Source organism: Pteropus medius, unplaced genomic scaffold (genome assembly GCF_902729225.1).
Source record: "Pteropus medius unplaced genomic scaffold, Ma_sr-lr_union100, whole genome shotgun sequence".
NCBI lineage: Eukaryota > Metazoa > Chordata > Mammalia > Chiroptera > Pteropodidae > Pteropus > Pteropus medius.
Genome location: NW_024340696.1, coordinates 22,210,175 through 22,224,581, shown reverse-complemented (window position 1 = coordinate 22,224,581; position 14,407 = coordinate 22,210,175). Strand labels below are relative to the sequence as shown.

Sequence of the window (14,407 nt, the reverse complement as noted above, 5' to 3'; positions counted from 1 at the left end):
TCACCAGAATACAGGACAAGAGATCTGATCACATAGGTTTTGTCTTTTGTCTCTTTGTCCACTGATTTGTAAGATGGCTTCTAAACACACATATGGAATAGGAGTAAGAACACTTGGAAGCTCTAATCCCTGTAACACTCACATAAAAGTTAGTATTCTAATTTAAATTTAATCCCATGTGTTTAGTTAGATCGATAACTCCTAAATAACTGCATAATAAAACTGAAGTCTTACATAACTAAGATCTAGACCCAGGATTAAGAGATCTCTATTATGGTATCACTATCATGTGTAGGTGGCTCTGCTGAGCAGTCAGTGATAATTTTAAACATGTTTAATTCAATCTTATCCTCAGTTCATGAAGCACAGATCATAAATCAGCTTATTATCAACACGTTGTTAAAAATACTGACTTTCAAATTATTTAAATGCTGATTGGAAATAGACACAAACCATTACTTAGTCTGTATCATTATATATTAGTCTGTATCATCATTTGTGTAGGAAAGCAGGCAAAATGTATGTGAGGAAGTCTGGAATAAATAAAATATAATAGGAAATAAACTGAAAAAGATCAGGTGAAATACAACATAAGATAGGCACAAGGCTCTTTGGAATGAGAAATGGGAACAAGGTGAATCAATCAACAAGTGTTCATTTGAGCCTGTAAAAGAGGTAAGATAGTAAAAGTATATAATTACTGAGCAAACAATTGCAGCATTTAAAGCATGAACCATGGATATGAAATTTTGGTAGGCATGAATTTCATATTCCTGGGTTATTGCAAGGTAAAGTGTAAAATTATCATGAAAGCATTAAGGCAAATATGAAATTTTCAACTAGAACTTGAATTATGTTGACTGTACTGCAGTTTTGAAGAGTGAAATGTATTTAATGCACCTAGAAATGTTTTTGTCCAAAAAGATTGTGTGTTAAGGGGCTTAAAAGATAAACTTAGGTGAGTAGGATATCTTTTCTTAAGATGTTGATGTTAAAATTGTTACTTTTATCTTGATGACCCTTTGATTACAGAGCATACAATATTTCTCTTCTGCTCCTGCCCTGAAGACAAGCTGTCTTTTGACAGTGTCATATGCAACAGTCTCATTGGGCCTTATACAAATATAATCATGACAATACTGACCTTTATATACTATTATTTTGGGGATTTAAGGACAAAGCCACTTTTTCTAAGTGTCTACCCTGAATTTTTCCCATAACTCATGCCTTCTTATTATCTCACTCTGTATTGTCTGATATATCTGACAATATCTATTTAAGAAATATTTGAAAATGACTTTTCTATGTGTCTATATTTGAGATATTAAGTGTTTCAGAATGTCTTTATCTATTATTCCATAGCTATGACTCATTTCTCTAAAATTCTAACTTCTAATAAATTCAACAATCTTACCTAATTGTACCTATTTCAGAAGTAATCTGTGGTGATATCACAACTATGGTTTAGAGTAATCACAGGTAGAATGTAAAGTTTATTGCAATTCTTTAGCGTAGAGAATAGCAGAGGCTAGGTGGATCATTTACATCCATCAATTTATTCTATAGACATTTGCTGATTATCTCCACTATGAGTGAGGCCCTGTGGTAGTTGTGTGACAGAAATACCAAGAACAATCAAGACACTGATACCTACACAGAGGAGACAAGGCATATACATTAATAGCTAGAATATGATTGTTGGGGAAATTCATTTGAGGCATATCCCTACTTATAAGTAGTTTTGTAAGTGAAGTTGGCCAAAATGGCACGGATAGAAAAACAGGATTAATTTATTTAACAAACAATCATTAAGTATCTATCATACATTAGGCATGGTGCTAATTCCAGAGATAATTTCTCCTAAAGTTTATATTCTAACTGGGAGAGAAGCCTGAATATATATGTATTGAAAAACAGAAAATAACATTAGAGAGAATATTTGTTTTATCAAAACGTTACTAAAAAAGTATTCTATCATGAACAAAGAGACCTTAGTATAAGATATCAAAATTAATCATTTCTGTAGAGAAGAAAATACAAGGACCTAAAATATACTTATATGTTATTATCTAATACTAAACTAAATACCATCACATAAACAAGTAAATGAATTTGTACTTGAATAAATGCCACAGACAATACCTTGATCTTCAAGGATTCAAGTTGGATAATGTTAAAAAAAAAAACTTCATCAAATAGATCTTCAAAATTAAATATATAAAAAGTAAACCTTTGATCAGTGGCTATATTTTTAGCAAACTAAATGTCCTAGAGGAGACAGAAAATCTTAAAGTGTAATCAAAATAATAATAAAAAAAATGAGTGAAGACATAATTTTGATATAAAACAAAAGTTGTTAATGTTCGTGGAATTACATACTACCTAACAAATTCATTCTCAATATATTGTTTTTAATAAAAATTAATGTATCAAGAAAAGAGATGCAGAAATCTTTTTTTACTTTATGGTGCTCCTCTTTTTTAAAAAATTGAAGCAGATTAGAGTTCATCTTAAATTCAATTGTTTTTCAATATATTTAAATGAACCTGATGAAGTTGCACTTTACTATTATAGTCACATGTGATGTTACATAAAAAAATGTCCCTCTGGTAGAACTACATGCTGAAATTAAATTAACCGCGACACTAAAAATAATATATTAGAAAAGCATCTGTCATTTTCTTCTAATTAAGGCTTAATGACTCCTTGACCCTTCTCCTCCCAAAGTATCAGGAATATCTCTATTGTTGCATTACCTGAAATATATAAAAAATATTTAGGTATCTATCTCACCTAGGATTCATATTTATGTTTATATCTTCAGTGTCTAAAATTGTGATGAGCACAAAAATTCTGAATTAATAATATCGAATTATACTTCCATTTAGGAATATCATGAAGACATCTTATTTTAGCAATTTTATTATTTTCATTATTCAAATTTACTTTGAAACACAACACTATATAATTTCATGTGATAGAAAACTCCAGTCACAGTTAACAAAGAAATACTTGTTCTATTAAGAAAATTCATGCTAAGGTTTTCTTTTTAAAAATTGTTTATTTTTTGGTTAGGATTTTTCTCTGTTTAGTTTCTGTTTAGTTTTTTTTTATGTTTTCAAGAAAATGTCACCTTAAAGAACACACAGATTTGTTTATACCTGTTTGAGTTACATTGAGTCTGCTTTTCTAGTAATAATAGCTGCAAGTCAGTTTTTATTATTTAATAACACACAGTTGTTCCATATATGACAGATAAACAATCCATTACTTCAATAGTGTCACTGTAAATCCACTGTCTGAATCAAATACAAACTCTTTAACTCCAGATATTCAATTTGCTCATGGGAGCAATTTTCTCCTAGAATACTCTTACTCTTAATTTATATTTCTACTTTCATTTTTATATAATACTTTGAGTTACCTAATTCCTAATTTGAAGTATTCTCAATTGCAATGTGTTTTCCTTTTTCATTTATGAAGCTTTTGAAAAGCTTTATTTTTTTAAGAAGCTTTTCCTGACTATGTTAAGAAACAGTTTCAGTACTCTGCTGTGTGAGACTGGTTAACATACACTGTAATGTAAGGGGCCAAATTATGCATATGATGTATAGAAGTGTATGAGAATTTCTTGACATCTATAGGAATCTCTATAATATCAATTTAGCTTTTTACTTCCTCTTAAGCTTTAAATTATGTCTTTGTGCTGTTTTTGTGGTAATATTTATGTTCAAAACATTTATTTTCCTGATGTTTTAAATAAGTTCAGGAATCATATCTGAAGAACTTAGTAATTATCATAAGAAATATTTATTCAGTAACTTATTATATAATTGCAAAATAAAATAATTCTTAGCTCCAGTTTTAGCTAGAAATTAAAATTAAATGACCAGTTAGCAAAATACAGTTATTGGGGAAAGAATTTATTTTTAAAATTTTTTAAATATATCATAGAAAACATTCTAAGTGTTTTATTTCAATTTTTAAATTAAAAAATATTTAAATATTTCTAAACATAACCTCAATGTTACCGTGAAACTACATAGAATAAGGACAAATTCTTTTTTAAACTAGTATTAAAAGAAATATTTAACAATTAATATGCCTTAGTTGCTTTTTTAAAATAATGAAATGTATTTATTATAGTTAAGAGATATTGTTAATGCCATAATTTAAAGTGTCTTTCCCAGAAGAGACATTAAATAAATAGCTGTTGAATATCAACTGTGGGATAATTTCCAATGAATCATAATCTATCACATAATATAAATCAGAATTATACTAGTCTGTAATATCCTGCTTCTGGATAAACTTTCTCAATATCCTTGCCTCTGAATTATTTGATAGTACATTTTGACTTTCAACAACTTGCTGTTTAAATTCACTTTGAGAAAAAAAGTTCAGTTATAAAGAACTACATTAGCCCTTTTTAATGAAGCAGTTCAGAACAAGTCTCCCCAAGATGTGCTACTTTGGCATGTGGATTATTTTTAGCTAAAGGCAATTGAGAACCTGCCAGAATAAGAGAAATTTCTGCCTCTCCCTTAAATAATTTAAATTGGGGGCCTTACTCATAATACAAGTTATTACCAGAAATAACTTTTTATGACCTATCCATAGGGCAAGGGAGACATCTAATTACTGAAATCTGTTCTTATTGTTCTATGTATTACTCTCCTCCTCTCTGAAGCTTCCAGGACCCTTACCTGATTCCTTAGTTCAGAATGTCACATATATCTCATTTTACCTTTCTGTTGCCGAACTTCTCGTGTATATGGGGCCAGTACATACATACAGAATTAAATTTTGGTTATTTTCTCTTGTTAATCTATCTTGTATTGATAGGATCATTAAACAAGCTGAAATAACCTAGAAGAGTAGAGGTAAATTTCTTTCTCCCCAACATGAATGTGCCACTTACTTTTCTTAATTCTTTGCCTCTAATTTCTGAGATGATAGTCACAGAATTTCTCATTAAAAGTAAAAATTACTTGCTTTCCAAGTTGCTTTTTAAAAGAAAAGAAAATTATTAATAAATCTGTTGTAGATTAGAGTACTCGGGGATCTATTTTCATGAAGGAAGTAGAAGGAATTCAGACCTTTTTTTTCTTAAATTGCAGTCCAACTAGTGTGGACTTAATGAACAAATTGCAGGTGGGTGAAGGAATAATTTGAAAGTCAGAAACCAAAACATTCAAACTCTTAAATAGAGAATATCTTTGTGAGCTCTGGTTAAGGAAGAAGTTTTCCAACAAGGCACAAAAACGTCACAAGGCATAATGAAAAAATAAGTAAATTTGAAAAACTCAGACTTTATAACCATACCAACATACACACACACACACACACACACACACACATACACATGCACACACATGCACACACACATTTATTTTAAACAAATTAAAAGACAAGATCCTTACTTGGATAGATATTTGCATTATTAATATTCAGAAAATATAACAAGTTGCTATGAATCAATAAGAAAAGTCAAAGGAGGTGAATGGGATATGTAAAGAAGAAGAAACTAAAATCTGTAAATATGGTGGTGGCAGGGAGGCTAGTAGTCAGGGAATTGCAAATTAAAGCAATGAGATTCCATTTGTATGCAGAATGACCAAATTCAAATAGCGAGAATCTTAGGTTAGTGATTTTTCAGACAAATAAAAACTTTTTATACTTCTGGTAGGAATATAAATTAGTAAAATAATTTGGAGAGCGATATTTTCAATATCTAATTAAACTGAAAATATATGTGAACTCTGATCAACAATTCCTTCCTCAGTATGTCCATTAGAGAAGCCCTTACGTATATGCTCCAGAACACAAGACATTCCTCTTCTTGAAAGCATTGGTTTTCATAACATAGCACTACAAATAACTTGAGTGTTTCTCAGTAGAAGACGAGTTAAATAAAAATGGTATATTCCTCTTATAGAATATCATTAAGCAATTTATATAGATCAAAATAATACCAAACTTAAGAAAGTGATTGCGTGAGAAAAGGGCTATGAAATAAACCTGACGACCTTGGGGCGGGGGAGGTGGAGGGCACATGGCAGACCTGAAAATCTCAAAAGTAACCAAACAGGATAGTCTGATTATAAATTCCTAACTGGTCAGGTTATGGCAGGTGGTCGCAGATCAAGCCTCTAGTTTCCCTAGCAAAGGTCGATCTTTACCTTAAGCGAGACCTGTTCACTGTTCTTATGCATCTAGGGTAATATAATTTTGAAATGTCAGAATTATTTTCTTTTCCAGACCCTTTGAAGACAACCGCAGGCACTTGAGCATAAGACCACCAAAGGGCAAGACCATAGAACCCCTCATCGTTGTTATCTTGTTCCCAGCATATTAACCTCTATATATCATAAATGTTATTAACTATCTTGTACCCATCAATGTAAAAGAAGCATGTGTTTCTTCATTTTGCTTTTTATTCAATCTTTTTATAGAGATTCCTCCTTTTGCTTACTCTCTCCACCTTTATTGATATCACCAATGTATTTCATGTACTTTCCTTATGTTTTCTCCTTTGTTTCTAAATGCATAAAAGGGACTACAAAACTGCCATTCTCGGGAGCATTTTCTCTGTCTATTGAGATCTCGCTTCAGGTAAGGTCCTCAAAATTTTGGGCTTAAATAAATTTTTATGACAGTTTTCTATAAAAGGTCTGGACTTTTTTTTTGTTGACACATGTGGGGAGAAATGAGGAAAATGTAATTCTGTCTTTTATGCTTGATTTGGAAAATTACTGAATTGAGAAAGTTTATGGTAAGGGACGTCAGCATTATCTGTAATGTTTTGTAACTTTTATAGTAAAACAAAGAAACTTCAAGCACAGGCAACAAATGTGTTAACAGTTTTCATTTGGGAGTCATTAAAAATTATAAGTAATTTACACTTATAGTTTTACGTTTCTGAAAACTCAAGAAAATAATAGTGATAATAGTTTTACTGTTCAATTTTTTTTTTCCCCCGAAAATATTAGAATGCTTCCACTGGAGTGCAAAATCAAGACAACATGCTATCAAAATTCAAAGGCATGGTGCAAGTCAATTCCTATTTAGTAGAAACTGTTTTTTGATTTAGCCTTCTGATTTTTGTGATAACACTTGGAACCTTTTTAAATTCCCTGAAAAACAAATATTAGATTTCTTCCCTAGTATATAATAAAAGAGCAATCAGGAGGCAAAAGCAAAGTATAGTAAGGTCCTCTAAGGCTCATTTATGAATCATAAAAGGCTTGATAGTGTTAAATACCAATCGCAATGTTAAGGCAGCATTCTGGGAAGCATTCATGCAGCTGAGAAACCATAGCATCAAGGATCTTCTTTAAAATAATGTAAAATAAATTTAGATCTTAACACACTTCTCACTTTGCCATAGTTGTTTTCTAAACTGAAACAGAATTTCTTTCTGGTAGTTTTTTTTTTTTTTTAACTGTCAAATGATAAAGTTTTTGTTTGTTTGATTTTGAAATTTCAACAGCACTTGAAATTGTAAAAAAGGAGTCTCATTAAAAAGAAAAAAAGCTTTTATTGACCAATATGCTCTCTTACCAATCACAAATGGTAATGATAGGAAAACATAAATCTCTTTAATCATAAAGGAGTTGTAAAGTTCTTTGGCACCTCTAAAAAAGCTAAGCTTAAAATGTTACTTAAAAAACAAACACTTATCATAGTCTAATCTACTCAATTCTAATGAGGTAAAAGAACTGAGAATATGGCTTTAAACATCTCTCATTTTTAGGTTATTAAAAATTGCCATTTTGCTCTGATAACATCATATCACACATATAGTCAATTATTTCTTTTAAATGTAATTATGGTTCAGTAGATTTCTGGTAAACTAAATCACAGTGTTTAATAGCCAAGATAAAGTAACATGTAAGAAAACATCTGGTACCATTTGAATATCGTTACAGTAATAATAATAATCATCATCATCATCATCATAAAATAACAACAATGACTTGTCTTGTGTTTCTCATCTGCCAAGTAATACACTAAGACCTGTGCAAAATATTCATGTCCTAAATGGGGGTCCGCTTCTAAGATATCTTGAAAATATCTTAAATAGCCGAGTTGTAGAACTAAGTTTAGCTTCTATGATTGCACACAGGTTAAGTATGTGGTAGTCTTTTGACTTGAGTTTTTGGTTTGTTTTTTGTTTTTTAATCTGTATCTGTATACATGAGAGTATCCATCTATGTGAAGAACTTTTTACACAGTAATTTATGAGACCTACAGTGGAATCAGTTTCACTGTCTGACAACACTTAAATCATTCTTTTGTCCTTCTTCATTTCCCTGTTTTCCCCATCTGTGCCCCATCTCTGCTGTCCCATTGATGTATTTGACTAAGTTAAAAATGGCTACAGTGCTGTTCCACTCTCAGATATTAACATTGGTCCACACCATCATTCTAAAAAGTATCATTATCCCCATTGCACATATGCTAAAACTGACCTTAAGATAGGATAAATAACTTTCCCAAGGCTACACAGCATAGTTGATAGGCAGATGATAGATAGATGATAGGTAAGTAGGGAGAAGAAGAGAGGGAAGAGGAAGAGAGAGAGATGATAGATAGATCACACTCAACTTCCCAAATTTGCACAATTAAGATGTAATTGTAGATCTGTGGAGGATGACTATGAACTATTCCCTCACACATTTTATCACCATTATGACACTAAGTCAGAGAAGCCCCAGCAGATCACTGGTTTAAGTTGCCTCCAGCTGGGGCTTATTCTGTGTGAAGATAAAAGGACAAAGAATTTCAAGCAACAAGGAGTGTCTGTGATTAAGCACAGAAGTAGTAGTTCTACAGGTGTTCAAAAAAGAGAAATGAAATGGTCAGGAAAGGCCTTGTGGAGCAGGGCCCTAACACAGAACCCTAGAGGTAAACTTTAAATAGGTGACAAGATAAGAGAGCTAAAGGATTGCATGGAATCACTGGGGGGTCAAGGGACTGTGGGAAAGAAATTACAGGTCAACATGAGTACTTGAAATTTTATACTGCAATCTTTTGAGGATCTCTGCAGTGCTTTGAATGAAAAGCTTTGAGAAGACCTTGATGATTAAATAAGATTCTGACTATAGTGTGCGGGTGGATTCCAAAAGAAGAGGCGGGAAGTATACAAAAAAGACATAAAGAGGTGGCAAGAGTTTGAACTAGATTGGTTGGTGTAAAACTGGGAGATAGGGACAGATCTGAGGTCTATTTTTAATCTGCACATACAGAAATATTGCATGCTGCTTTATTAACTCATGTATGGATGCTTACAAACATAAATCTTCCTGAAGTTTTCCACATCCAAGGCAGACATCACCAGAGATTTGAAAGTAAGTTAACTGCCCTTGTTTCTTTTAAGCAGTCCAATTATAATATGTGCTGCTAGCTTATTGCAGTTTAGGTGTTTTCCTTCATGCTGATAAATAATTCTGGTTGGCTTTATGAATAACATACTCACAACAGTTGTCTCATGAGCCCATAAATGAGCATTAGCTATGAGGAATAACACAACCCAAAGCTTCAAGGAAAATGTATGCCCAACTTAATACAATATATGGATTACAGGTCCTGTAAACTCATCTTTACTATGTCAAGTTTAATAGCTAAGCTTGCTTTTAAGAATAAAAATTTGATAAAATATTTCATAAAATATTATAGAAAAAGTTACAGTACTTTAATTTCAAAAAGAAAATATGTCACTGTTTATTTCTTTATTTGGTCCTTGAATAGACACTTTCACAGGGCTTTTGGAAGGCTACATAAAAAACAAAAACATTTGGAAAATATGTAGGATATTCTCTAAGGAGCATGGTGCTTGAGTTTAACATTTGTTGTAAAATACTGTGGAACATTTGTGTCATTCTTTCAATAAATATTAGTGAATGCTGAACACTTTCTGCACTTGTATTATTGGTGTTTCCTAGTAATTTTCAGCATTTGAAGCAAATGAATTTACCAAGTATATACCATAATAACCAAGACTATGGATGCAGTGAACTGATATGGTAATATAGGGTCCTGATTTAGATTTTAACTATTTTGATGACTCACAAAAAACTTTTATAGCCTCCCAACAAACTTTAAATAGAATAGCCCAGGTCACTTCATTATGATAAAAATTCAAATGATGTTTAGCCTGATGGAAAAACCTCTTAGAGTTAAAATATTAAAAAGAGTAGGATAGCTATATAAAGGAAAAACATAGATTGCTCCTTTACTTCCTCTTTAGGAGGACATATGCTATTATCATTTCATGAAATGTACCAAATAATAAATTTATGGGCAAATTTTATTTTTAAAAAATGTATTTGAGAAATGCTAGATTAAATTTTTAAAGAATTTAAGCAACAACAATAAATCGCTTCACTTTTAATCTTATATATAATTCAAATTTGATACAATACAAAACTATAAAATAAGTATAAGGAGATCCAAAAATATTGTGAATTTTTCCTATAATAATTTATTTGACTAAAAATATATATTAAGTATTAATTTTCAAAAAAAATTAGGTATTCCTTCCTTGCTGATATCCTAAATATAATTTTCTCCTTGATCTTGCCTATTGCAGTAAATAGGCAATATAACACTAAATTTGATTCTCTATTAATTACTTCCTATGTTTAATTAATTCTAATATAAACTACCATTCACAAGACATAGTTAATTAAGATAGGAAAGCACTGAAGTATTTGAATACCAAAGGTTTCAATGAATAAATTTTACATCAAAACTTAAAACTGATTTTACTGACTTATTTCAATTCAAAATTAATTTTAATAACAACTATAATCCCTACATCATTCTCATTATGATAATGTCAAAATATTTTCTTCTTAGTCCTCAAAAAGAATGCTCATGAACACTACGGTAGAAAGATAGAATAAATAAGACACAAAGTCTGGGCTTATTAGTTATGTCTTTATGTATTATCTACTATATGTCTAATGTCAGATACTGCATTAAAAAATCTTCAGATATTATCACTAATTATTCATATGACACTATTATCTTTTTCTTAGTCTTGATAATGAACTTTGTAATTAATAAAATACTTTCAAAATGCTTTGAAGATTGCCTATATTTGCTACTTCCATAGTTAAGAATTTTCATTTAGGGTCCATTTCACAATGTTATTTAAAATAACATTATTTTTAATATTTTTTAGAATTCTTAGTAATAATTTTATACCTTAATATTATGGAAAATGTCAAAATAAACTTAAATTTTACAAAATACAAAGTCAAATACAATGTTATAATATTTAAAAGGTATGAGTTTATTTCAAAGAGATAAATTAATTAACACTATCAACTTAGAAAATATGAAATAATGCTGTCATGGCCAAAATGATATTCTTGGCTTATTCAATAAAAACATAAAATAAAATGTCTGTCCTCCTTAATATATTTTTTATTTTTATATAGGATCTTATTTCATGCTTTTCACGTATAGATTTCTCTCATCTCTAAAGATAAGAGGTATCCTATCCTAACATAGGGAATTTTTATCATGAAATTTAGATTTCACCCATTCTCTCTGTTGAGTAGAAAGTTACACTAAAAAAGTGAAAAAAACCACATTGCGTTTTACAAATTAAGAGCAAATACTTCAAAACATTAAATCACTAAGTACTAGTTAATAGAACCAAAACTCCTTCTTAGATTTTTTATATTTAATGGCAAAAATAATATATACTTTTAATAAAATTACTGAATGAAACAGATACTTAAATATATTATTGCTTTTTGACATTATTAATCTATAACCATCATCAAAAAACGTAAATCTTTTAGCAATCTACCAAAGGTAATAAATAATGAGAAAAGAGACTTACATGATCAATTAGTTCACGGACCATTCCATTCCACTGTCCATTGGCATCATCTTGGGCTCCATATTTGCCATCTTCCACAAGTCTAATTTCATATGTAAAGCCAAGGATTGTAGATAACTCTCTGAGAAGGTCGATGCAATAGCCTTCAAATCGATCATTTCCATAGAGAGGTTTATCAGACTTCTTAAATAGGACATAGGGTTCTTCCTGGAAATAGTGAACATAAAAGTAGAAAGTGTCAGTTAACCATAAAACTTACTATTGGAATTACAGCTTTCCTTAGAAGATAAAACATTTTACATTAATTTAGGGCAAAAGTCAATTTCATTTTTTATCTAATTGTAATTAGTACAGTTTCAAATACTAAGATGGCAGATTATTTCAGAAATATACATGCCTCACAAAAGAATATTTAAATAACATAATTTTACCATGATTATATAATAAAAAGATGATACCTTATACCATCTATATCTTATATCATATAAAATAAATAATATATAATGTGACATATGCTATGTAACATATAATGCATACAGATATAATATATATAGACATAATAAATAATGCATAGAGATATATTTCACCAAGATTACAATACCCCAACTTGAATTATACCATTTAATCAATATCTGGTATGTTGTTTTAGTGGAATCTATTTCTAAAAGAATGGAAAAAAGTCATTGCATAAATCACCTACCATGTGCTATGAACCAGAATTCAGAGCATATTTTATCATGTTCTAATGACCATGAAAATTACAACAACTATATTTCATTATAGGGGAAAATTACAACTACTATATTTAATTAGAATAGTTTAATTTAGAATATTAAAAGCACTAGCATTTGTCAAGTGCTTATACATTCATCCAACAACCTTTTATGACTCATCTACTATGAGCCAAATCTCCTCTACATAAAAGAGAAATCTCTGAATCATAAAGTTGATTTTGAGGAGAAACCTAATAACAAATGCCTAAACAAATAGAACACATAATTTCAGATGTGATTAATAATACAAAAACATAGAACAGGGCAATAGGATACAGAACAATTGCAAGGTACTTGGTCACATGATGGAAAATAAAACAAAATTGAGTAATATGTCTGGAACTCTTTTCTGAGGAGATATGAGATGAGGTAGAACCTAAAGGAAGAAGAGGAGTCTAGCCATTTGAAAATCTAAAAGAAGAGCATTTCAGACCAAGGACACAGAAGTAAAGAGCTCTGAGACCAATATGACACTGGACTGTTGCAGGAAGAGTACAACAACCATTAGTATGAATGAAGTCACATCCAGTAAGTGAGAAAATTAGTAGAACAAGGTGAAATGAAGAGAAATTGAGAACTCAAATCCTATAAGGCTCTGTAAAGCAGGCCCTACTAAAAATATGTATATTTAAGTGCTAAGAGAATCCATTCTTAGCATACTTATTGGGAGCAGGTAGAGCATAGTACGGTAGACAGTGCTGTAAATAAACTGGAGTGCAATTGGCTCTACTACTTACTATTTGACCATGTGCTTAGCCTCTGGAAGCTGATCTTTTAGAGAAAGACATAGCAAAGTGAAAAAGCGTAGGAGTCTGCCATGCCATTCCATTTGGGAATGTGATCACCCTCTTCCTGACCCTATGAAAATAAGTCATATAACGAGGGCCATCATATCTAAAGGAGTTTGGGACATGACAGCAATGTGTTGGCTTACTTATCTCAGAAACAAGACTAATTCCATCTTTATTTCCATCCCTGTTGCCCTGTGTTAGCCCTCAACTGTTTCATGAACACTTTAGCCTGAGCAGTTTCCTGTTCTTCTGATGTTCCACTGTGCTAAAGAAGTCCTGCTCAGAGATCAGCACATTTTTCCATATCTTCACCTAATTTTTAATTTTTGGAATCTTCACCTAATTTTTCACCCATTCACCTCCCTGCTTTACTGGACTTGACCCTGAAAACACTGCTTCTTCTTTAGCCTTCTTTCCTGGAGACTATCCTCAGTGTCAACCTGACCTCCCTCAGGGACAGAGGCACATTTGGTGTCTCCCTCCTCTCTAGGCAATCCCAAACCATGTCTTCCCTGGCCTTGTGTGATAACTTCTGCTCCTCTAAGATTCATACCATACCTTATTATACGAAGCTCTCTCTTTACAATTGCTGTCATCCAATGACATCTGAATCAGAAGATTTACTAAGTGGGAAGGGAAACCTTTACTTTTCAGTTTTTTAGCTGCCAGATTATAATTTTGCCCTCTTTTCCCACTCCTATTGATTGATATCATCTATGTATTCAAAATCCACCTAGGTGAAACATCCAACACAGCCAATTTTAATCCTTTTATCTCTTCATCACCAAATAGTTTCCCTTATTGGAATTTAGCCTCCGCATCCCACAATCTCAATGGTACTCTACATTTGTCGGAAAATGAAGTTCCTTTGTATTAGAATTTCTAACAGCTCTTTCATCCAGTTCATTGTTCAATCACACTCATGCCTACAATTCTTGTTATATAATGACCTTTAATCCCCTTATACACCCCCACTCCTTACA

At 31.2% G+C, this 14,407-nt stretch overlaps 1 protein-coding gene across 1 annotated transcript in view; it reads right to left on the bottom strand.

The window, feature by feature from the left end:
- GRIK2 (glutamate ionotropic receptor kainate type subunit 2) overlaps nt 1–14,407 on the bottom strand; it is a 561,852-nt gene that overhangs the window by 169,473 nt on the left and 377,972 nt on the right. Inside the window, exon 10 of the mRNA XM_039871757.1 lies at nt 11,861–12,067. Coding sequence (XP_039727691.1) covers nt 11,861–12,067 — 207 coding nt within the window. The remainder of the gene's footprint in view (nt 1–11,860; nt 12,068–14,407) is intronic.